Raw genomic sequence first — 26,310 nt, 5'->3', positions numbered from 1 at the left:
GTGATGGAGGTCCGTGGGTGGGTCAGTAAGTACCTTGGTGGAGTCTGAGCTCTTCATGTACGGCTCGGCACAGTGGTTGATTCCTCCCTGCAGCACCTTCTCTATGCGAGCCACCAGGAAGATATCTGGGTGAGGGCACGTTACAGAGAACACTCCCTGTGGGGACAATGAAGATGTTACAATTTCTCAATGTTAATGCTAATATGACCTTATGAATTAATAGATATGAATATGAAATATGAAACAAAAGACACATCCAAGCAGGGGAGTTGGTGAGCAAGCATAATGTTTTTTTAGCCTTGCTAGCAGCACACTAGACAGATGATGGCAATGTTGGCTGGTTTGACTGAAATATCTGTGAAGGGTCTATCTGTGTCCCCACAGACTATACAACACCCCCCCTGAGATAACTTCCTGGATTAAAGCACTTATTTAATCCTGAACAACAATATTTTCCTGAACCTACCCAAAGTATTTTTTTTTACTCTTAAATATATCCAAGTTGTTTTTGTCCCTGAACCTAACCATGTAGTTTTGCTGGCTAAAGATAGCCTAACTGTGACAGTTTTGGGTTGTGTCTTGTTGGAGGTGTTTCTTGCAGTTTCCTGCAGCGAGACCTACCTGAAATATCTTAACAATTGGCCTAAATCATTTTCTGCCCCTTTTCGCTCTGTGCTCCAGTAACATTTCAGCAAACTTGATATCTAACAGAACCTCATTCAATTTTCACCTTTCCTGTTTCCTGTGTTTATAAATGTATACGTCAAAACACACAGCAAACACGAAAGGTAGGTGCGTGTTGAAAAGAAAACTTTTGGATAATAATTAATAGATGTCGCTGGGGGACCTGTTACATATAATATGTCACATGTTAAATTAGAAAATGTTAGCTATCTGGTTAGTAAGCTAGGATTTTGCTAACAGTCTGTCTGACAGACTCTACATTCTAACTATCAGATATAGCTAAGTAGCTATGTAACAATTGAGATAGATTAGCTAGCTAGTTAGCTATCTAGCGTTTTGCTAACATTAGCTATCAGCTATAACTAGCTAACTTCTGACTGATGTAGATTACAGCACTGGTTAGCTAGCATTTTCCTAACATTAGCTATCAGATAAACAAGATAAACAGCTAGCTAACACTTGATGTAGATTAGCAAGCGACTTAGCTACCTGGTGTCTTGCTAACGTCAGCTGTGATTATTGTTGTGTTCAAGTGGAGTTGATCATGCTGAGAGGATTTGCAGAACAAGAATTTCATTGTACCGTGTGACATTAGCACTTGTGTCTCAGTAAATCAGTCATACACACTGTACGGTCTGTGGACGTGTTGCTATGGTGTTTGAATGCACAAAATACTGCAGAATACACAAAGTTTTTTTCAACTTGTTGGAATAAAACACAGCCAACTCAGGTGTGACGTCATTCCCAGCTTTGACCTCTGACCTCTGAGATAAGTGGAACGCACCGTAAGCATTTTGTTTAAGCACAGCTTCACAAAAGCTGCTAAGCATGGCTGTAGATTCTTTTACTGCTTTCTAGGTTGTTTTGACTTATTTTCTCTGTTTTCCATGCGACTTACCTGTCTTGGATACTGCATGGCTGACTCTGGCACCCCATGGACTAACCGTTGACCCTCAGGGTGGGTGTCCCCTCCACCATTCATATACTGGCTGTTGTTATTGGGCACCATGCCCCTTACAGACGGGTGGTTCAAATCCACATGAAAGTCAGAGGAGATCTTCCTGCCATTCTGGATGTCGAACAGTGACAAAGTGACATAAAATGGCTCCACCTGGGGAAGGAGAACAGTAATAATTCTGTATTAGATGATGCTGATGATTGTCTAATGAAAGGGTCTAAATTAAGTTCAGGGGACATTATGCCTCCAAAGTACAGGAACTTTGTGGTGGGGATTGTAGCCCTGAATATCCCTGATCAAGTGCTCACAGCATTTTATTTGAGCCATAATTCTTTTTTAAAAAGTTCAGACCTTATGGAGTATTTATGCTGAGGATGAAGTTCAGCAGGAATTGAAGTTAATTGACTGTATTCAGCACCACTGGTGTTGTTCAGTCTCACACAAAAAGATCAAAAACAGAAGCTTTTTCATATGTGAGTGGACTAATTTGTCTATTTTTCATGGGTCTTTAGGCTGTGGTGGAACTGGAGACAGCAATGGCCTGGAGGAACCTTTTAGGTCCTTCGAAAGTATTTCCTGGGATGAAAAGTTTTGAGTACTTTGGGTGGAAATGCAGTGTTATAGTACGTGTGCAGTATCTACTGCGAGGGATGCACAGATTGGCTGCACTGGATCAGGCTTCATGGTACCTCAAGATTTCTTCAGACTTAAATTGATGCACTCCTATCTAACGCAAAGCTAGGACCCATTCCATTACTATTTCGGTGGAGGGAGCTGGTTGAGTATGCTTCTAAGTATCTGCTCTGCGTGTGTGTGTGTGTGTTACGTCAGTGTCTCTGTGGAGACGGTGCATGTTGAGTCTTTAACAGACAGATTCTGTTGGGAGGGACAGCAGGACATCAGTCTCCATTATACAGATTGTTCACCATTACTGAGCCTGTAGCCGGGTTGCTATGCCAACAGGAGTCGTTCAGCAGCTCAAATAATGAGGGGAGTCCATCCGGCCGCTCTAACAAACCATCTCATCCCTCTTAAGACGGCCGGATGGAGATATTTCTGTTATTTAGGGTCTATTGTGGCCGAGCTTACGTTTGTTGTTGGTCCTTCCTCGTTCTCGGCCACACAGCTTTGCAGATTGAACGAGAGGTCGTTGCAGTTCACCAGGACACGCTTGCCAAACTTCTCCTCAAACTGCTTCACATCTGGCTCTATTCCTGAGAAATCTAGTTTCTAAACAAAGCGCAATAGGAGGAATTACATTTAATTAGGAAGAATTAGGCTTGATCTCATTACCACATGGCAGTGATTGAACTTAAATGTGCTTTACATTTTATTACCTGTGTGTCAGGATCCAGGGTGAACAGCTTCAGCCTGGTCTCGCTCCTCATCCTCGATTCTATATCTCTGGAGCTCTGAGGAGAAGAAAAGCATTTCCTAAATCAACTGAAACTGGCCAGAAGCACCGTCTGAGAGGTTTCCACTCGGTTGTTTTTAACATTAGAACATTCTTTGTCATTTGCACCCATCTGGAAATGAGGCTTCATATTTTACAGGCTGATCACGCTGGGCAGACAGGCTCAGTGGTGAGAGTCAGGTGGTACCAGCAGCACACATTACTGAGCAGCACACTGTAACCTGTCAAGCTGTTTCCCAGTTAACTGTTACCACCAGTTTCCATGCACATATGGCTTTACTGCTGCGTACCACTCAGCGCTGAAGCAGCATGAAGAGTTTTTCTTTAAAAGACCAAATATCCATTTCAGGAAAAAAAAAAAAGAAAAAGAAAGCAGCCTGCAGGTCATCAGTCAGTGAATTGTTTAAAAAACACAGATGTTTCCATCCTCAAGAAAACCTTCTAAAACTCTAGATGCATGTGTCATTATGTCAAAACAATTGCTGTTTTTTTTTCTCTACTGGATATCTTGTGTTTAATGCTGCTGGATGCATCTTTAAAGGGACAGTTAGCCTTAAAAAAATGTTATTTCCTCCTATGGCGTGTAACACTATTTATTCATCTAGATTATTTTGGTGTCAGTTACTGAGTTTTGGTTATATCAGCTGTAGAGTAACTAGATAGCACTCAGCTTGTGGTGCTCAAAAGCACCAAAAAATACCATTTACCATACTGTATGAAAACCAATGTCTCTGCAGAAATCATGACCTGGTTACTCAAGATCATCCACAGAGCAGTTTCATGTAAGAACTATTTCCTTTCTACCAAACTACACCTGCTAACCATATCACTGTGCAGAGAGAGGCCTGCACCTACTCGTGGATGAGAGGCTTGTGCTTAAACATTAATGGCAACCTCTTCGGCTGAACTGCACCACTGAGCTAGCTTGCGGTGATGCAGAAAAAACAGTCCTACACGAAACAAGGTCGGGTTATGATTTCTGAAAAGAGACACTGGTTTGAGATTTTTCACAATGGATTTTTTGGTGCTTCAAGCACCACAAGCCATGTGCAATTTAGTTCCGTCATATTTGAGAGAAGGCAGACATCTCTACAGCTGATATCTCAGAGGCTTTCACAGTGGGAGGCGGGCCTGTCCAGGGTGGCTCCGAACTGTTTTAGGGGAGGCTCAGTGAATAGAGGTGAAAAAACATTTCCCAGAATCAGAAACTAATCAGTGCATTTGGACAGTCCTTTATTATGTATTTGGTGGTTTGGTGTCTGAAGTTATGAAAACAGCAATATTAGGTTATCTTGGCTCAATTACTGAGTGACTATGAGATCAAATTATATAATGATTATCCCTTAGACATCCAGGATTTGAGTGAAAGTACGCAAATAAACTAAGGGAGGGGGGGGGGGGGGTGGGGGGGTGGCGGGGGGTGGGGGGGGCATACAGTAGTCTCAGGCTGTGAAAACCACTGATCTAGATGGGCAAATAGCACTATAGGTAATAGAAAAAAATATGTATTTCTAGTTTGGGGATGAACTGTCACTTTAAAATATCAGAAATGTCATGTAGATTATGATTAAGAAATTGACACAGAATTGGAAAGATGATATGTCAGGATGTTTTGTTTTTGACTGTCATGAAGAGCTTTTGATCCGACCATAAAGAAGACTTTATAGTGTGCAAGAATTTTGTAGTAATCACTGAAAATGAAATTAATAATGGGTATCTTTGTAAAAACTGTTACTAAGCTAGATGATAAATAGCACCACAGGTAGGATGAAAAATATCCATTTTTGATTTTTGGTGTGAACTGTCCCTTTAAAGGCCTGATGTTTAGGTTGTAGGGTTTCTTTCTGAGTGAAAGCCAAATAATACTCTGAATGTAAGAAGCCATACTATGTAAATTAATCTGACAAGTTTTAGTTCATCACATAACAGGAGGTCTGTGTTTAATGTCAGATCAGATCTACAAAGACAAATGAACGGCTGAGAAATTAGGTGTGTAACCAGTAACTCTTAAATCTAAACTCAAGCCACATGTTTGTGGCCAAAGAGGCCGTCTTCCTTACAACTTCAATGAAGAACACAGATTTAATGCCGCAACTCCGTGTGATGAATGTGTGAGCATCCAGCTGAGGAAGCAGGACCTACCTGAAAGCTGTCCATACTGCCAGAGGAACTGTCTGACTTTCCAAGATCATCATCTAGAAGAAAATACAAGAAATCACTGGATGCAGGCCAAAGATTGTAGAGCATAAACAAAACCCTCCTGTGCTGTAAAATCTGCTTAATCGCTTACTGACATGTGAAAGTTCAGCAAACAGTACAGGATTGAGATGGAGATACTGCAGGTCTCAGTGGTATATTTTCAGAAATCTCGGAGATCTCTTTTTTTTTTTCCACTCATGCACGGCGTGATTAATAAAACCTGAGGAAGATTAGTGGAGCGTTTTGTGCAGAGGCATTCAGTCTCTTCCCTGCATGGCTAAGCTTCCTATAAGACAGGAGGTGAGTATTAACAGCCTGGGTGGTCTGGTATCACATCGCCATAGACTACACAACACTACAGGGCCAGGAGGAAGTGAGCCACGAGTAATGAGCGGATGTTGGTGTGAAAGAACAGTCTCATTAAAAACGTCCTCAGGTACATCCCAGAGTAAACACACTGATGGTGATGATGAGTGGATTTACTAGATCTCTAAGTACGGAAGATTATTACTTTGAATATCACAACTGAGAGAATCTTTCATCTTAGTTTACAAAACACCACCATTGCAGCTTCTGTAATCAACTGCATTAATTAAGTGTATTGAATTTTTACGGTTACGACAAATTATTGTTTTCATTACAGTATATGATATTCATCATTACATGTGCTGTTATTGGAGCACAGAATGAAAAGGGATGGGTTGTAGGAAGGGTCACTTGACGAAATGTTGAAGCACAACTGATTTTAAATAGCAAGTACAGCATAGATAATGTTGTCTGGACTATTGCTGGTAACTTAACAACGCAAAACCCTTTTATTATTCACAGTATTTGTCCATTGTGACCACACAAAATCTGCTTTTGTCTGACATATTTCAGTCTGCAAAATGGTTTCTGAATTAAACCAAGACTGTGAAAAACACAAATATTTCTCATCAAGAAGCTGGATAATATTTTGTCTAACACAAAATAATATTCCATTTCAAATTGTGTTCCTTTCAGGTGCTGTAAAAATACACACCATCATGAACGTCTCCGTTCCTCTTCTCCAGCATGGCGATCTCGAAGCTGCTGTGCAAGATCTTGTTGAGCGTGTTGATCCAGTCCTCCATCTCTCCTTCACTGTCCGAGGCCAGCAGGTAGGTGCTCTTATCCTGCATCTTCAGCTCGAAAGCGAACCGTCGGACCTTGTTGTTCTGCAGCCAAAACCCCGGAGGAGATTAGATAAGAGAAAAAATGAAGAAGAGAAAAGACATGAATTATATAAACTTGGAGAAAACAAAGGCTCAAGAACAAAGACTTTTTGTTTTTGAAAAGAGGGAGGTCCCATGTTTGCCAAGTGTGTTGGTATCTGATATTGAATGACTGAGTGACTAAGTTTAGTTTTTCACATTTAAAAATCAAATATCCAAATGTGGACATGGCAGGACTGAAGGAATGTTTCGACTCACAATCCAAAGCTAACAATTGTCAGCTCACCAGAAGGCAGCGGATTCTTAGTTTTATGATAGAAATCATAGCTTTGCTTCACTTTAATTAATCTCACTCCCTTGTTTGTTCTTACCAAAAACATTGATGTGTACGCAAAGTAAATATTCAATCACAATATGCTGGACTCAAAATGACACCATTTAGCAAAAATCTACAAAGTGTGAGTCACTGTTTTGGAAAGAAGCTAAACCCAGATTTAATTTAACTGCCACAGAAAGCAAACAGACAATGTGAGTTAGAGCAGGGAGGGACAAAATATTTCCATCTGCGTAACAAAGCCTGCAGCTCTGCCAGGACACAGCAGAGACTTTCTAAAGTGGGATGGAGCCGCTGAGTGAAGTCAACATAAAATGAGCTCAATCTGATGTCATTGTCCCATTTGGGCTAAAAGCATTTCTCCATTCAGAACTTATAACTGCTGATTCAGCAGCAGTCTGTCCGTAAGGAGTGTCGTTATAATCGGGCCCCGAAAATCTTGGACAAAAAGCAAATAAAGCATGATTATTGCCACAAATATATATTTAACCCTCACGATGTCCTGGGGTCATTTTGGACCCCAAACGAAAACTTTTTCTGTCATAATATGCTTGTTTTTTCATCAAATGGTCTGAAAATGACAGGGGTTGTTTAATACTATGATCTTCACAACTAAAATAAATTTGAAGTAATTTGATTGAATTATGAGTGTTTTTTTTTTTAATTTAGTAACATTCGTTGTCCTCTGGGGTCCAAAAATACCCCACAGCACAAGGGGTGCAAAGGGGCAAATTGTCATGCCATACAATAGCTATTATTTCATATAAATGAGGTATGAATTACAAAAAAAGTGTAAAATTTGTATTAATAGGTTGGTCTGAAGTTGCGTTAAAAGATGAAACACAAATTTGTGTGACAATGTTATGTTTTGTGCTTTTTAACAGTCAAACCAGTTGGGGTCCAAATTGACCCCAGAGGACAATGAATGTTACTCTGTTGCGAGGACATCATGAGGGTTAAATAATAAATCAATATCATAAACTAGCCGACTATTGGCTTGAACTGACTACTAGTAGACCTTGAAAATCTTTGGTCAGGGGCAGCCCTTTATTTGTTCATGATGTTTGTTACCTTGTTAGCTTGTTAGCTTGTAGCTGGCAGTGGCTGACACAACTAATGCTAACTCTCGCTGTCTGTACTGACATGTCTGCTCTGTGCTGGAAGTTTCAGGTTTCTTTTCCTGCATTACAGCGACTGGCTTTTGAATTTGTCACCTACCAAATCTAGCTTTCCCGGGGCACGTTTGTATTTCAGACTTTAGGGAAGTGCGCAGAAATCTCCCCCGTCAGTAGAGGAATGTGAAAGCACCTCGCTAATGACAAACTTTGCACAGGTACAAGTCAGCACAGTCATGGTCTGACATTTCAGAGGACAAAAATATAATCTTTGAATGGATGCGGGATCTTGTATTCAAGCAGTATTTCTTTTGTGTGAGAAGCAAGACATCTCATTATTGTCAGTTATGCTGTGGTTATCACTGTAACATGCCTGCACTGTTGAAACAGCGGAGTGGGAGTGACTGGGAGGGAGAGTCATTATCTGCAGACTGGCTGAGTAAACATGAAGAGGGGAAATAAAATTGGAGTCTTGATAAACAGAATTAATTATCTTATAGGTCGGAGGGCTGCTCTCAATTACACCACACCACAGCTGCACTTGTCCTCGGGGAAATGAGTGGACAATCCAGTGAAAATGATTTTTTATATGATTGTATTTGTATTCTTAAAGCAAGGAATGAGTAGAAAGGAAAGGAAAAAAAAAAAAACCTCAAACCACAGTTATCAGTTTACATTTGCAAGCCCTTTCGCTTCTTGTTAAGCCAACAGGGACAGCCATTCACCTAATTAACATGTGACGAATTCTTGGTGTGTTCGAGCATACGTTGGCATCTTAACAAAGCTCAGGAGCAGCTTGAGGCTCAGTATGATGTCACTCCACATGCCATTACAGCTGCACGGTTAAACATCTGCAGTTCCACTCTTGGAGCGGTTTCTGCTGGTTGAGTTTAAATCACATGATCTTTGTTACTTCAACAGAACAGAAAACTCCTCAACTATATGTGGTACTGCGCACAAGCTGTGCAATGCTACTTAATTACTGTAGTGCCCATTAGCAGTATGTTTTAGTCACCAACAGAATGGTTTGTTAATTAGACTCTGTATCATAATCAGTGTACAGTTAAATAAATCACAGCTTATTTTCAGAGCGTCTATTTAATTTGATGAATTTTCACTTAAAAACAGACAAGCTGAACGGGGCATGGGTAATACTGGCACGGACCATCGACATAAATAAAGATGAGCAACACGACAGCTGCCCAAAAGCGAAGCCAAAATGTCTTCACTGCCTCCTGGTGACTGGTTGCAGTACAGGTCACAAATCGTGCCTCCTCCATGTTAGCATATGGCACATTGGCCACACTAAAAACTCAAAGTACACAGCAAATAAAAGTTTCCCAAATATGGTTTCTTTCATTTTAGGTGGTTCTTATCACACTGATGTTTGTTCAAGTAATTATTTTGCTCATCAGTTTGGTTTTAATTAGTTATTTGATATTCGCAATTGCCTATGTCAGTTAAATGGGCAGAATCTCAATACTGTAGCTCCAACACTGATCACTACTGGACAGATTCTGCCGCCAAATGATGTCATCAGTGCATGATATAAGTGCTCATATCTAGGACATTTTAGCTTCATTTTTGTACAGTGGGAGGAAGTGGAGATGTGTCGTCCATCTTTATTTAGGGTCAGTGGTACCATAAGTATAACACAAAGGGATATTAGCCAGGGACAAAAGTTTGTTTGCTGCTTCTTTGTGTATTTGTTAAAAGTTCAGTGGGTCTGTTTCAGATAATTTAAATGTAAATCACAAGAAATTATTTTTGGAGGTGCGTCATTATTGCATAGTTTGTCCAACAGAGTATTGACAGGGATTTTTTTTAGCAGATCTCCTTAGAGATATGTGTAAATCCAGAACTTGAGTTATGATATTATTTGTTTTAGGTAGTTAAAGTCAGGGCTGTGGTCGACATGTTTTCCAAAAGTCTACAAAGTTGGTCTAGAGATAATTATTAATGAGGTATGTGTACGTACCCCTTAACAGATCCTCATCAGGTTTACCCTATATTTAATTACAGAGACTTTTAAACGTTTTTTTTCTTTCATTGTCTTTTTTTTATGGTTGTAACATTGTTTTTTATTTTTGATTAGTATCCCAATCTTGTTTTGTTGTAATTATTTAAGAAAACTAAATAAAATATTGTTGATACATTTTTTAAAAGGGGGTTAAAGCAGCATTTCCCAAACTTAGGGTTGTGACCCAAAAAGGGTACAATCCCGTTTTTGTTGCTGTTTGGCACATTTAAATGTTTCCTTTACTTACCTAAACTGTAAAGGTAATGGCTTCATTTGAAGCAGCCTTCAAATACTAGACTAGAGGCAGTCATTTAATTCTAATTCATTGGGCAGAAACCTCTTATTTCAATATTTTGTCTTTTTTTTTTTTTTTAATGCATCACTGCTATTGGTCATACTTGGGTTTTACAAATATTAAACCAATAAAAAAGTGTTGAAAATAACTGACTAAATACTGTAAATTCATTGGATCCTCAAACTGTTGGCAAAACCTCACAAGTCCAACCCGTTTCTATGCTGGATGAAATGCCGCACACATGGGAGAAGTTAACCTTCAGGGCTTTCTGCCTGAAAGCCTTTTTGGCAGAGAGCTTTCTGCTTTAATTATTTCAAAAATACATTTTGTTTTCCATTTCCTGTTAAGTAATGATTTTGGAGACTCAAGTCTCCACTCAGTGGCGGCAAAAAGTCTAATTGGCTCTGTTGTCACCAAGTGGGAACCTGTGAGCCTGAAGATGAAGCCAGTGTGGAGTGTCAAAAAAAAAGTTCTTTGTATGGCCACTTGAGGCTTCGTGATATATTCTTGCAAGTTTAGGTCTCAAGGAGACATCAAATTTGGGTATGAAAAAGTCTGGGAACCCCTGGGTTCAAATAATACTTCTGTGATATAAAATCTAGAAGATAAACTTTCTGAATTTTGTGTCATTTTAGCTAAAAAGTATATTATGGTATAGAAAACTCAATGCAATCTGGCTCTGCTTTTGTTTCTAGCCAGACTGGACTGAACTACTTCACTCCTTCTACCACTGAGGAATGTAACAGACTGAAGGTCTGCGGTTGAAAACTGGGTGGTTTGGAGGTTCGGGGGACTCGGGGGGACAGCAGAGACACCACAACCTGAACTGATGAAACCTCCATGAATCTTAAAAGCATTCAAATACCATGTGTGCCCCTCTCCTCCTTCGACATTTTGGCCTGATAACTCTCCCCCTCCACACAAAAAGAATTAGACAGTCCTGGAAAAACTCTCAACCGTCCATCCCATTCACCAGTAAATATCTGATTAATGCCAGCTGGCTGCCACATCAGTAAAATCAGGTTCTTTCCATGTATTGAGATGATAGATCATAATGCACCCAGTGAGTCTTGGCCCACGTTCACATGTTTGCACATGGCATCGATTGTGAAGCCGTTGGAAAGTGCACGGAAGTGAGACCTCAGCGTTCACCTTGTTTCACCAGCTGAGAGTCAGCAGTAAAGCTTGACCTTCGGGAGAAGAGAGCTCAGGTTTCAGGGAAATGAACACGCGAGGGTCTCACAGATACTTTCCAGCAGCAGTCCATCACTGTTAGGGAAATTTGTGTTGAAATTTCCCCCTTTACACAATTTCTATGAAAAGAATCATAAAGAGGATGTTGCCATGTCCGTATTCAGAGTTTATTCCTGGTAAATGATGTTTTAATTTCCACGAGGGACCAGACCACCACCCTGTGCTCTTGTCACGGCGCCAGGAGGGAAATCCCGTTTGGCAAAGCAGGGTTATTCAGGGTGATCGTAGTAAAACAATCACCCGAGACAGAGATGACAGGGATATTTTGGAGCGTACCTGAACCACACCCATACAGGAGTCCAGGAAGATGGTTCCTTTGGGCTCTTTGGAGATTTTCTCATCCTTGTAGAAGTTCAGATTATAAGAGCCGTCCCCCAGCTGGGTCAGATGGAAATACCTCCTCTTGAATGACTGAAACACAAGGAAGAAACAATATTCAACTTAGTGTTGTGGCCGTAACAATTTTACTTTAATATGGTACAAGATTAGACTGATTAGGTTAGACAAAAAAATCCAGACTAAAACAATGGATGGCTATGGTAAGGAAAGAAGGTATTATATGCTGTACAGATTGTAAAGCCCTTTAAAACAAATTTCTGATTATGGGCTATATAAACAGAACAGAATATATAATGAGAATTGATTAGACTTAAGGGAAATATTTGTGACTTAAGGGCAAACCTTCACCCAAACAGTGTGAGAAATCAAGTCACTTCTACAGCAAACGACAATAACGCTAACATATCTGAGTCGAAACGTTCACCCCACTCCCCGTCTTGTTGATGCTTACTTTTTTCTTTTTCTTTGAACTTTTTTTAAACAACGTATCTATTTTTAATCATTACAGGTAATTTGTAAAGTAAAGGGTGAAACCATAGCTTACTTTCAATATTTTACTGATCTGTCTGGATTAATCAGTAATTTTTCTCATCTCATCACAACTTCCCATATCCAAAGGTGATGTTTTGAAATTAGTAACAGGCCAAAAACCAAAAACATATTTTGTTTGCTGTCATCTAAAACAGAGAAAAGCAGAAAATCTTGACATTTAAGGAGCTGGAACCTGCAAATGTTTGAATGTTTTTGCTTGAAAAATGACTCCAACAATTAATCCATCAAAACTCATTACTCGGCCCTTCCCAAGTCCCAGAAGTAACAGGAAAAGAGAAACCTGACCAAGGTTCTGTTAAATAAAAGGTTTGCTCAGCAGTTATTGGAGCACAGAGCAAAACGGAGTCTGACTTACGAAGGGTCAATTGATTACATTTTTTTAAATTCTAGATGTGGCCGTCGCCACCGTCTCACCCTCATGGTGACGCTGATCGCACTGTTCATGTTGCCTTTGTAGAGCCAGCCATGTTTGGAAATCCCGCCTTTCTGGGATCCTAGGGAGGCTGTATCCTGCAGGAGACAAAGACATCAAAGTGTTTAATACAATTAATATACTAAACACAATGCAAGGGGAAAAGTATCAGCAAGTTTTCCATTATAGTGTAAGTATAAGTAAGTAAGTATAGTGCAAGTTGAAATACCTAAAGGAGAGCAGAGTGTAGGATTTTGTGGCATCCATTTTGGGCATAAAACTCTCTAAAACACATGAAAGACCATATCTCATAATTATAAAGATGACACTGACCTGACTATACCTGTAGTTTTATCTTTAATTTATATAATCCTACAGAATGGCAATAATGGTCCCCATATTTCCTTTAAATTTAATTTAAAGCAGGTTAAGTTAAAGGACTAGTGTGTAGGATTTAGCTGCATCTAGTGGTGAACTTGTAGATTGCAAATATTTGGCCACAAAACTAGTGAAAAATACGAAGGGCCCTATCTAAAGCCAGTGTTTGGTTTGTCCTTTCTGGACTACTGTAGAGATATGGCAATGCAAAAACACACAAAACACAGCTCATTTTCAGAGGGTATACCATATTCTGCCAATAAATTCCTGCAAATCTTAGACACTGGAGATTTAAAAATGGGGCAAATTAATCCATATGTCAAACGACTTGTCAAATATTTTCGAAACATAAGCAAAACAAAATCACACATCTACATATTTAAAAGCATTAGCAGAGAAGACTCAGCATGACTTAATTTGGATATTTTTGCAGTGGATCATCATATCATAACATCATATCAGCAGAGCTTTTAACACACCCGGCCAAAGCCTCGCCTCACTGTGCAGAAAACCTTTGATGTTGTGGTTTGAGAGGACACAGAGCCCTACATGATGTAGGTCTGTCTCAGTCCAAACAAGCAGGCAGAGGAACATTAAACAAAGTATGACTGTTAAACAAAATAAATATCTCCATCCTCACAGAGGATCCACAACACATGGACCCGATCATCTCGCACATATAAGGTGGGTAGCATGAGATCACGACCAAACACAAAGCTACCGTGTTCCCCCGGCTATCATGGTCTCTAAAAATAAACCAATTAGGAGAGTAATGAAGGAAGGAGAGATGGGGACAAACCCTACACAGAGCTGTCCTGGTTTGGATCAGCCCTGTGTGAACAGAAGACATGTCATTTACAGTTACACTTCCCCACGTTGAAAGACTACAGGAACTGTGTCCCTGACAGTTTCACACAATGAGAAAAATGAATGGCCTTTCAAGATGTCCTCGTCCTGGTCCGGCACCACTTATTCCTCTTCTCTCAGTCTAATAAAGCAAAGGGGGCTTTTAAAAGTGCTGGCAGGAATTATAATATTTTCAGTGTGCACCGCGGACTGATCTGAAAAGCATCTGGAAAGGTTCAGTACCTGTTTCTCTCCGTCAGTGTCTAGACAAAACTCAACAGTCACCAGAGAGGCAAAACAGCTCACTGGGTTCTTTCTCCAATTTGCTCCACAAAACTTTGTCAAGGACAAATTGAAAAATCAAAAAACTACAGAATTACACTGCAAAACTTCACTCTTAGTAATACGGGTGCCGAAAAGGGTTCTTCCTGTAGGTCTAAGGTTCTACCCAGAACCATTTGTGTCTGAAGAACCCTTCTGTGAAGAAGGGTTTTGTCAAGGCTTCTTTGTAAGACTAAAGGTTCCATTAAGAACCCTTTCCATCCAAAGAACCTCTTTTGGAAAAAGGAGTTTTTCAAGGATTGTTGAAATCCTTTAAGAACTCTTGTCAAAGGTACAGCAAGGATTCTTTGTAAAATTACAGGTTCCATTAAGAACCCTTTTCATACAAAGAACCCCTTTTAAAAGAAGGGGTTCTTTGTGGACTGTTGAAATTCTTGAGGAACTCTTTCATCAATGGTTAATAAAAGTTTGTCTTTGTACTACAATGTAAAAAGGTTCTCCCTCTATGGGTTCTAGGCAAAACCCTTGAAATATAAATGTATTTTTGGTAGAAACCCCCGGGTAGGTTCACTTAAACCTTTGGAATAAAACCTTTGGTATATGAAAGTGTTCTCGGTAGAACTCCCTAGGTGTGTTCTTGATAAAAACTGTTGTAATATAAAAAGTTTCTCGGTAAAACTCCTTGGCGGGTTCTAGATAAATTTGTCAGCAGATCACCTGGGTGATCTAGATGAAACCCATGTAATATAAAAAGGAACCCCCAGAGAGGGTTCGCTGTGGAACCTCTCACAGGGGGTTCTGGGTGAAACCTTTTACAAAAGGTTTTAGGTAGAACTCTTTATGTTAGGTTCTAGGTAGGACTGTCTAAAAGTGTTACAAGTGGAGCCTCAAGAAAAGGTTCTCCCAGGAACCAAAAAGAGTTCTCGTATGGGGACAAGCCAAAGAACCCTTTATGATCTTATTAGCACCTTTATTTCTAAGAGTGTGCAGTCAGATGAAGAGAAGATGAACCAAATGGTGCTCATGGTCCAAAACACACAATCCTGAAAAATAAATGATTAATTCTGGGAAAGTTTAGAGGAAAAGCTCAGATCCTTTTCTTTCATCTGCACAACAAGATGAAACAAATCCTGCGGCTGTTGTTAAAAGCCGGAGGTCAGACAGAGACACGAGTTGAATGAAGGGTAATTAGGATCTTGTCATTAGTCGTGTCTGTCAGAGGTAAAGTTGACTGTGAGGCTGAGCAGGACAAACCCTGACCCGTGTCGACCTGGCGCAGCTTCACACTCACTGAAGAATGTACTTCCCTCAGTCACAGCTGTATTAAAGCTGGCGTAGGCAGTTCATTTTTGGTGTAATTGGGCAAACGTTCCAAAACAACCTTTCAGCCTAGAAAACACCTCCTCCCGGCTCTGTGGTGAGACTTTAGAAAACCTAGCCTGTGATGGGAGACTTTGGAGAAGGACGTCATGCTGCACCTGAGCTGCACCAAGAGTGAAAACCCCTCTAGTCAAGAGCTACATGATCGATAATTATTGATATCTACAGATATTCACTATCGTGATAGACTTTTCAGCTATATCACTCAGGCCAAGTGTACTGTAAACTGAGGAAGAATCTAGCAATATATCATAACAACTTGCCATTTTTATCTATGATGGGGAGCTCAGTGATGGTGATGACTGCAACCTTTCCTCAGGTTAGCAAATATGATAATATTTCTACAAAGGAATTACTGAAATTTGAAGATAGAGTTTGTAGAATACCAAGAATACCAACTCAAAATGTATTTTTCTGATATTAGTATTATAACTGTTATTTACTGTTAAATTGGCATAATTCAGTTGGGTTTCATTTATTATGTGAATTATGTATTTCCTGTAGTTATATTTCTATATTTAGGTAAACTTTTAACAGTCTTAGCATTGACAAAAGTTGTTCTTTGTCATTTTGTCCTCCCTTTTTTAAAGTATCGCATGAGGCTATGCATAGGTATTGTTTTAAAAGTATTGTTTTAGCATCAATACAAGACAAAAATCAAGATGATACCTAACCGTCCACCAAACCCAAATTATGACACTCAACAATCAATGGTGTCTCTCCAGAATGGCTTACTGCACCTTTAGCTAACTGACTTTTGTTGCTGCCCATAGGAGGCGCAGTTTGACATATCATGTGAGGAGAGAAGGTCAGGATCATCATCATACATCTTGAGCGGCAGCGTGACCTTAGAACATGTTAGATAACACTTCAGCCGGAGCCATCTGGCTCATCTTCGAAGACTCCCATCACATCTGAGTGTCTGTCGGGTGACTTATGAGCCTCCTTGTTGTACACTCCTACCAGGCAATTCCAAAGACAACAAATACACACACCCACTCCGACATACATGAATTACAGGAGGATGAAAGGATCCAAATGCTCCTTGAAAATTTCTTTGTTTGCCAGCAAAACGTCTCGAAGTCTAATTACACTTAATTCTTCCCCTTAAATTCAGCTATTAGACACAAAAATGCCTTTTAGCTCGTTAACAGCTTTAATGAAAACAGGAAAAGCAAAACTAATGACTGGAATTAGACACATTAAGCAGCCTGCCGCCTCTTCTGGACCGGGTTTCTAATAAAGTAATATAATCCTGAGTAAATGCAGTCTAGAAACAGGATAATGCTGATTTGCTGTAAGCACAGACTCACCTCATCTTTGTCAACATCCTCATCCACTTCAAACACATGGACAGCCAGTTTGTCAGGCCTGGACACTTTGCTGTAAAACAATCAAACATCAGAAATCTTCACACAAAATCATCACAAAGTACAACACATTACTACACGTCAAGGGAACTGTGTACTCTGGTACTGTACAATTTTGACATACTGACAACTTCATGTTAAAATATCATATTTCTTTACACCCAAATCATTGTCTGACAGTTTTTGCTACTCAGCAGATTAGTTACAGGCCTGTTTTAAATGTTTAACGGAGAACTGGGTTTGATGTGGTTCTGTTGGCTAGTGACCTTCATCACACAATCGGTCTGAGGCCGTGGGTTTTTGTTGGAAAACGGTTGATTGGGAAAATGGGGTGTGACAGCGACGGGTCGATACATCAGTCCGGAAAAATACAGGTACTTCACCAAAGCGTCATGGCTGCGCCCTCTTTTGAGGGATAGAAAAGGAGAAGATCCTACTGATATCAATGCAATTTGATGTGTTTTTAATTCAATTCTGACAAGTTCATATTAATTTATGTCGAGTTAAACAAATCTTTCTTTTATAGACCTGCATAATAATTATTTTGTGACCTTGCCTGAAACTGAGCGTTCGATATATCTTAATAAATTTAGGTTTATCAGTCAGCTGTCGTGTTCTTTTATCTAAGATGGCTGAGATTTAGTTGAAGATGACGGTCTGACGCTGCTGTACTGTAACAGTATGATTGAACTCCAGCAGCCTCCCACTCAAGCTAACATTAGCCATCAGTAGTAACTGTCACCGGTATAATTTAGCTATTTACGACACTTATTCAAGTTTCTTGTGTGCCTCAAATCTAAGTACGAAAGCCTTGACGATTAATATGATTGATTCTAGTTTCTTATTTGGCATAATTTAAAAGAGAGAAGCTAATTCATATTTATTGTCATTAAAAATGAATTAATACTGCTTCCAAAACAAACTGTTCTCTGGAGGCAAATACATTCTTACTGCTCTCCTTTTGGGATCGTTTCCTTTTCAGGAAGGAGGGAGAATAGAGTTTGTGATAGATTTGTATGTTTATTTGTTTTACAACCTGCTACCCAGCAGCTTTTCAACATGATCCTGTTGCTCTTGTTATATAAAAATGTGAACTTTTCCCTGATAAGGGGAGCACAGCCTTGGCAACTCCGGCTTGATGACGTATTACCGGTCTGATGTATTGGTGCAGCATCAGCAGTAGTGTACCAGACCGTCGTGGTGAAGACAGAGCTGAACAAGAAGGCAAAACTTTTGATTCAGTAGTCGATCCGAGTTCCAGCCCTCACCGATGGTCATGAGCTTTGGGTTGTGACCGAAAGAATACTGTTGTGAACACAAGCGGCGTAGAACCGCTGTTGGTGGTTCGGGCATCATTAGGACGGAGGTTTTCTGGGCACAACCCACCCCACTGGGAGGAGACCCTGGGGTAGATCCAAAACTCCCTGGAGGGATTACATGTCACATCTATCCTGGGAACTCCTCGAGGTCCTCCAGAAAGAGATGGAGAGTGTTAGTGGATGATGCCGACGTCCATCGCTGATCTCTGACAGCCATCGACCTCTGAGCCCTCTACCACTGTAATATCATGATTTAATAGATTTCTGTATTTGAGCTAGGGTGTCCCCTTAGAGTTGCTGTAAGTTTCATTTCGTTTTTTCGTTTTTCGTGGTTGCTGCCGTTCATTGTACTAACATTTATTTAGTTTGCTTTAATTGATATGACAGCTGAAGAAATGACAAGAAATGGGGAGAGAGAGTTGAGGAATGAGGCAGGATTCAAGCCGACCGCAGAGGACTCACAGCCTCTGTACATGGGGTGCATGCTCTACCAACTGAGCTACCCAGGCGCCCCCATTTTACGAACATCATTGTACGATTCTGATTAATCGTGCCTAGTTAGGCAAACCTGAGACGCTCGGTTACATCAGTGGCAGCTGTGTTTCTTTACTTGTGTGGGTCTCTCAATCATGCCGCTATTGTTGTCTTATGCAGCTTCCTCATTTTAACTAGCCAGCTAACTTTGTTTCAAGCTTTCAAGTTACGGACATGTGGTGGGGACACCCACCACGGGGACGTACGTCGGATGCTCGCCTGGCAGGGACTTAAGAGTTGATCACCGTGCTCCCTCACTGGAACGTTGTCTCGGCTAAGTAGAACAGCTGGATGTTACCATCAGACCGACAGCGGGAGGCAGTGGTGACTACAATGATGAGCTGTAGTCACTACTGATGTCATCGTCCATCACTGATGCTTCATTATGGACATCATCATATGACATCACCATATGCCAGTATGATTGGATCGATGTTGAACGTGCACACGCATATAATATTATTTATAATATTATTATCTGAATTTACCACTTTGGAAAGGAACACTCTTCTCAATTAACACATTTACTTTTGATGTTTTGGTACATTTTATTGCTAGTAATGGAAACTTTAGCACTTTATCTTTAACATCACTGGTTTCCCAGGATATCAATGACAGATTGAGTTTTGCTTTTTTGCTTTGTCTCTGCAAATCTTTCTAGCACATGCGGTCTGAAGGGGTGAGACTGAGAGATTATGATTTTCCTTATGTTTTTCCCATTTTTAAAATAAGTAATTTTGCATATTTGTAGCTGTCTAGAGAAAATCCGAAAAAGGCAACATCAGGGCAAATGTAAATTCCAGGAGCGTTGGAAAGCAGCACTTGACTGTTCGTGGACACGTGTTCAGGTGAATGCTGCCAACTGGAAAATGAAAATGCGCCAAAGGTAAGAATCACTTTAACTGACAATAGTGTGAGGCTTTTAACGGGCGATCCGCGTCACGCTGTATTGTTTTAACTTCCCCAGATCCAATGAAGTGACAGAACATTTGGCAGCGGTGATAGTGTCAAAGTCATAAGGTCATTGTCAACTCATATTCTAACAGTAAAATATTGGCAGTAAAATAGATATTCTTCAGGGAAGAGGCTGGAGCTGATGACACAACCTCAAGACAATGAGGGTGGTTTCCACACTGGCTGCGGTCGGGGATCATCCAGTGTATCGTAAAAAGGAAGCACTCTTTCGTTGCACGGAAATAAGAATTATTTGCACGCTGTGTTTCCTTGTTATTGAGTCACAAAAACATTTTGTCAGAAGCAGGAAACAAAAATGGAACAGTTTGTAGGTGACTTGAAAACACAAAAGACTGCGTGTGACTGTGTCTTTTAGTTTTGAACCTTTGGCATCCATACATTATATACAGTAGCTGTTATTACTTGCCCACCATAAGAATGTCTTTGCACACTACCACATTACCTCTGTGAATACAGTGTGCAGTAGAGCTGAGGTTTCTAACTATAGACTTACTTTGGAAGCTGTCGAAAGTCTCCAGAATAGTCCTCATACTTGTAGTTGACGACATGCCAGTCAGACTTGTAGGTCTTAATGCACTGAGGAGACAATGGAAACAAATTACAGACCATAATAACATACTGTACAGTGTGTCAATGCTATAAAATACACAGTGCAGTGGTACTTCGGGTCTGCGTTAAGGTGTCAGCATGCTTCAAAGGAACCAGTTTGTAAGACATGTTGTTCAGTCATGTCTGAGGGCAAGAGTGTTTATAGACGTTCAGAACAGCCAGAGGGGGAAGCTTGCGGTCATTTGAAGAGATGAGATGCAATAAATGTTTAAATATAGGGAGAGTGGTGTGCAAAGTCTTTCCTCGAAGGCAGTCATGGTTTGGCTTTCAGTTGTGCGCTCATAAAAGAACAGAAGTAGTTGTGAAGAGTGAAACATTCTGTCATTTGTTGTCATTTGTAGATTTTGGATGTAAGTTTCAAACACTGTTCAACTAGCACTTTGATAAGCATAACAACACCTTTAAAAGATTTACTTTTACACTCCTGTAACACTGCCAGATTCACAATGGACATAAAAAAAAAAAAAAATCAGTGTTAGGGAGTAACCAGTTAGCTAATTACATGTAAATAAAATATGTGTAACTGCAATGAGTTACAGTTACTAAGAAAAAAAATACAATAACTAATCAAAATGTTGGTGATTAGAAATGGGTTACTTATGAATATATCATTTCTGGAAAAGGCTTATATGTAGAATATATGCATTCAGTCTGTTGCTTTGCATCTTTACACAGTGCAGGAATGAGTTCTGTTAATATATTTTTTGACAACATGGGTCAGCAAAAGCCGCTGAAACAAAGTTGAGTGCAACACCATGAAGAATGGGACACTGCCTGGTTCAGGTTTGTGTTTTTAAGACTGTTCAGGTTTCTTGCTCTGTTTAAGTAACCAAAATACAACCAAATGTAATACGTTACATCATTTTGTTGAAGTAATTAAAATTAGTTGTGTTACTTACTACATTTTTAAGAGAGTAGCTATTAATCTGTCATCTATTACATTTCAAAAGTAGCCTTTCCGACACAGAAAATTATCAAGAAATTTTTTTTTGTTTGTTTTGTGTCATGCATTAATTTTCCTTGCCAAACTTGCTGCCTAAATTACCCACAATGCCAATCACCATCAGTCACCGTCTGCTATGTCAGTTGCAGGTAAGTAGACATGAGAACAGGTAAGACCACTTCTTTTAAACTCCTCACCTCCAGATTTATAAATGAAGTAAATTTAGGCACTTTTATTTTTTATATTTTATTTCGCATCACTCCCTCTGGAGCCACAGAAGGCTATATAGAACTTTTTTTTTTCACAGGCAGAAGTACTCAACATGTCCTGTAAGAGATGTTTAGGACAGTCAGACGATCCTCAAATTTCATCAGATATCCCATTGATCAGAAAGCGAAACTCATCTACAAGATGAGATACTTTGAAAGAAAGTTGTGTTGAATTGTTCTGATGAACTAACTGCACTGGCTGACAAAATATTTTTCCTCACAGTTGCTTTTATAAAACAACACAGAGTTTGTTTTGAGCAACAATTAAAGCCTCTGTAGTGGAAAAAAGGAGTGTATGATGAGTGTCCATACTCAGTTTAACCACCCACCAGTCCAAACTGGGAGGGAGTGCATCTTTATCTCCCTTTAGCTGGAAAGGAGACATCTGTTCATTGTTAGAGTCAGTGATAGGAGCAGCTCACTGGCATCCAGTAATACGTGCCGTTTACAAGAACTGCTCCACCAGGGAGACAAAATGCAACCTGATCAGGAGAGCAATCGGAAACAGAGAGGCTCCTGCTGGGTTGATCCGCACAGCTGTCCGGGTGATGTCACACAACACTTGACCGGGAGTTTCGGTATCTTTATGACTTCAGACGAGGCGCCCTGAACACTGACCTTTGACCTGGGGGGTGAACTGTCAGCAGCCAGTTGTTCTTTGGCTTAAAAAGACAGTAAGAACAGTGCGTATATGCTGGATGGTAAAAATCCCCCTCTTGTAGCCATAATTCATAATTTTATCAGCACCAACTGGAAAATGAACATATTTTCAATCCCACGCCAATTAAATTTCAGAAACCCTTTTTACCACTTGATACCCTTTGAATGCAGATATGTAAAGACTCAGCACAGACAGACAGACAGCACAATAAACCAACACTGACAGAAAATAACCAGACCTTTGATATACTTGTGAACTGTTGAAATTAATTGCACTTTATCATCCGTCTGTCCTCTGGCATAAATAGATATTATTGAGGGGAAAACAGTACAAATACCTCAGCTGCTTCCAGTAATGACCTTTAATCAGACCAGATATCATTTACGCAACAATTTCTACAGGCTGCTTCCTGATGTGTTGTGATGTTCTGTGTACATTGCTGCTAATTTTAGGTCACAAATTGGGCAATGAATCACATTAGCGTCACTGTTCTGCAGTGACATGTCTGTGTGGTTTACCGACAAGTGATGTACTTTCCTAATCTCATGCACAAGATGTTGCAGTTACTGTCACCAGGTTTGTACAATGTTCTAAAATTAAACAAACTGTCTATATTCGTGTAATCAATAATAGAGTTAGAAGTTTTTACTAAAATGGATCATTCAGATTATTTGAAGTGGGCTTTTGTGAGGTTCATGTGTTACCTACAGTGGACGAAGGTCCCCAGTTTGGAAAAGGAGAGAGGAGTACCAGCACAGAAGCTGAGTGATGGAGTAATACATTTTAGCCACTTAAAAAAGTTCCAAATCAATATTGGTTTAAATGTACACCATTTTTAGAATATTTTCACCACTTTATTCTAAATAAAATATTGCTCCATTTTGCTTAACTACATTCCTTTGGCAAAAAATAAGAATTTTAACTGACATAAATGAAGGAATTGCTAGTCTACTGCTGCCTCAAACTGTTAGATTGTACTATTGTGAAATAGGTTCAATAGGTTAGTTTGGATTCACCAAAGTCATGCAATAACATAAACAAACTAACAGATTGAGGCAGTGGTAGACCAACATGTCCTGAGGTTTAGCCATTGGAGCCACAGGGTGAGGATATTCTAAATATATTGCACACTTAAACTGATATTGACAACACACATGATACAATGGTTGCTGACCCTGTCCACAGCAGTACTTTGCTAGCTTCCGATCTGGGCGCATGTCAACCACCATCTACAACCCTCTTCCAATAATTTCAACTATCCTCTTAATTTAAACAGTTGTTCAGTAAATTTGTTTACGTGTGCTTTGTATTTTTTATTGGTATTATTCTGACGTTTCTCTCATAAATAAAGATGACACTGACTTGACTTTACCTGTAGTTTTTATCTGTAATTTCTATAATGCTACTAAATTGTGCCAGTGGTTCAGTTCTGTGGGAGAGCTGCTCCTGAATATTCCCAATAATTCCATTACATTTACAATGAAGTTAAATAAAACTTTTTATATGGGTTGATAACAACCTACAACATGATGATCATCTTGTTCCAGTCTTTTGTTGCACTCATATTAAGGGGAGTATGAATATCTTATAGTTGGGAAAAGTTGTAAATGTCTTGTGTCTTATGCCTTTTCAATATTATTTATTTGAAGCCCCTAACACTAGGTTTCAATATTAAAAAACAATAATTAATAAACAATAATCAAAGTTAAGATTTTGAAAAATACTGTTATTTGTTAAGAGTTAATATTCTGCTTTTCTTCGTCAGGAGTGCATGGGTGTGGTTCACTTTTTTCCAGATAAGTCCTCCCCTCTTAAAACCAGTGAGGAGATGGACAAAAACACTAAAAACGAAGTCTCATATGTGAAATAACCCAAACTGTTGTAACTTTAACAGGAAACTGTGAATTCATGTGAGACATCATTGCTCAAACTACCAAGCTGATTGCAAAAATATGTTTTGGGGGGGCTTTAAATGGGCTTTTATTTGTTTTTATGTGGTCTTGTCTTTTTTAATTTATCCCTAGTTTTCACTCTAGCTTTAACCTCACTCTACTTTGTTATTATTGCTTTTAAATCTACTGTATTGTATTTCATTGTCATCATTTTATTCTTTGTTTTGTCTTATTGTATTTTATCTATACTTTTATTTCTCTCTGTTACAGTCTTATTATCGACTGCACTAATCTGTATGGAAGGTACGAATAAAGTTTGATTGATTGATTGAGGTTGACTGACCGATTTAAATCAGCTTACCTCTTGGACAAACAGACTCTGGGCCTCCCTCTCTGCATTTTCAGGCACTGTAGGGTAGAGCGTCCTCCCCTGTCGCCTCAAAGTTAAAATCTGCAAAGAACAAAGCAACAGTTTATTCAACAAGACAAACAGAACAGAGAAATTACAGGAAAGATGACATTTTCCAAACACTGTAAAAGTGAAATTGAAACAAAACGTGGATGGACACAGTTGCTCAAGGTTGTTCTTTTAAATATTATTGCATGTTTGAGGGAGGACTGATGTCTTTCTGAGGGTTCAAAGGGGGGCAGTATGTGAGGGGAGGCAGGATGCTTTTAGCTCCAGGACCCACAGACACACCCTGAGTCTGGCTCGCTGCCTCTGTTGTACAGACACTCTGAGTAATCAGCATCTCATCACCTCTAATGCTTCATTTAAGCCTTTCACTAATGACCAAATTTGTGTCACTCTATATTTCTTCTGGTCATCCTGCTCCTGCAGTAGCTCTACACCTCCCCAGTTGGGCCCATCCTCAGATTGGGAACTACTAATTTAGAGAATAAGACACAGAAACACATTAGATCAGTTGTAGTTCTGTTTTTTTTCCCAAGCAACAGTGTGAAATCTGAAGGTCTATTTAAAGTAAAACACCACTCTGTGCAACAACATCACCATCAAGTCTTGGCGGGAGGATTAGAAGTCAAGTGCATTTTACCGCACATAATCCCTGTGAGCAAGAGTGAAATATAAATACAACCATTAAGCGATAACAGTTCAGCTGACCGAGTTAAAAGGAAACAAGTGAATTCAGGCTTTGTGTGAGTCAAACGCTCGTCAGCTGTGACTGTGTGCTCTGCTTTGTGTTTTTATGTGATCCAAGGGACGAAGACAAAACCTCGATTATGTTTTCACAACACATTTTACTGGAATGAAAAGAGCTTTGAGGAGAAATATGTTCATGTCATTAGTTTACAGTCCAATTTACTGTGGACAGAATCCAATGAAACTATTTTGACCAGATACAGTGTGTGATCTAACATTTTAATTACATAGAAATAATCTGTCAAATGTATTTATAATCACAAAAATATTCAATTAAATCTAATGATCCTTACAAAACATAAAGCTGATGAGATGTTTTTGTTTATTATGATATGCAAAGAAAATGTTCACATTTCTTTAAGTGTTTCTATAGTTTATATAAGTTCCTCTTTACTGTAACAATGGTAATATAATACACTAGAGCTGAAACAATTAATATATTAATCAATTAGTTCACTGGCAGAAAATGAACCACTAAGTAATCTGATAATATAATAATCATGTAAGTCATTTTTCAAGAAAAAGCACCAAACACTTTTTTATTTCAGCTTCTCAGAGGTGATGATGTGCTGCTTTTCTCTCTTTACACCACTGTAAGCTTAATACTTTTTGATTCTGCACCGTCACCTTTGGCTTCATAAAATTGTAACAAAAAAAATTTGTTTCACTGTTTTCTGACATTTTATAGGCGAAAAATGAATCAATTAATCAAGAAAATAATCAATCAATCAATTAATCAATAATAAAGATGAGTGTTTAATGGAGCTCTGCAGTATAGAGCATGTCTTTTGGCTGTGGTGGCTGATTTCACTTCTCAAATAATTCTCAACAATACTTCAAATACTGTACAAAAAAAAGGGTGACAGTAGTTTGTAAAAATTTTAAAGGGAGCAAAGCCAGTTACACATATCAATCAGCCGA

The 26,310-nt window shown here is 39.4% G+C and overlaps 1 protein-coding gene across 13 annotated transcripts in view; it reads right to left on the bottom strand.

Moving 5' to 3' along the window:
- Positions 1 to 26,310, bottom strand: part of LOC146322929 (dedicator of cytokinesis protein 9) — a 130,519-nt gene that overhangs the window by 41,858 nt on the left and 62,351 nt on the right. For all 13 annotated transcript variants that reach the window (XM_084725074.1, XM_084725078.1, XM_084725080.1 and 10 more), the window contains exons 3-13: positions 24,589 to 24,678; positions 20,347 to 20,429; positions 16,969 to 17,038; positions 12,772 to 12,867; positions 11,743 to 11,877; positions 6,277 to 6,451; positions 5,199 to 5,251; positions 2,980 to 3,054; positions 2,732 to 2,872; positions 1,583 to 1,795; positions 34 to 156 (exon numbers count right to left, since the gene is read on the bottom strand). In XM_084725074.1, the coding sequence (XP_084581200.1) occupies positions 34 to 156; positions 1,583 to 1,795; positions 2,732 to 2,872; positions 2,980 to 3,054; positions 5,199 to 5,251; positions 6,277 to 6,451; positions 11,743 to 11,877; positions 12,772 to 12,867; positions 16,969 to 17,038; positions 20,347 to 20,429; positions 24,589 to 24,678 (1,254 nt within the window). The remainder of the gene's footprint in view (positions 1 to 33; positions 157 to 1,582; positions 1,796 to 2,731; positions 2,873 to 2,979; positions 3,055 to 5,198; positions 5,252 to 6,276; positions 6,452 to 11,742; positions 11,878 to 12,771; positions 12,868 to 16,968; positions 17,039 to 20,346; positions 20,430 to 24,588; positions 24,679 to 26,310) is intronic.

The sequence above is a fragment of the Lutjanus erythropterus genome, chromosome 8 (genome assembly GCF_056507025.1).
Source record: "Lutjanus erythropterus isolate fLutEry1 chromosome 8, fLutEry1.hap2, whole genome shotgun sequence".
Taxonomy (NCBI): domain Eukaryota; kingdom Metazoa; phylum Chordata; class Actinopteri; order Lutjaniformes; family Lutjanidae; genus Lutjanus; species Lutjanus erythropterus.
This window is presented reverse-complemented; position numbering and strand designations above follow the sequence as displayed.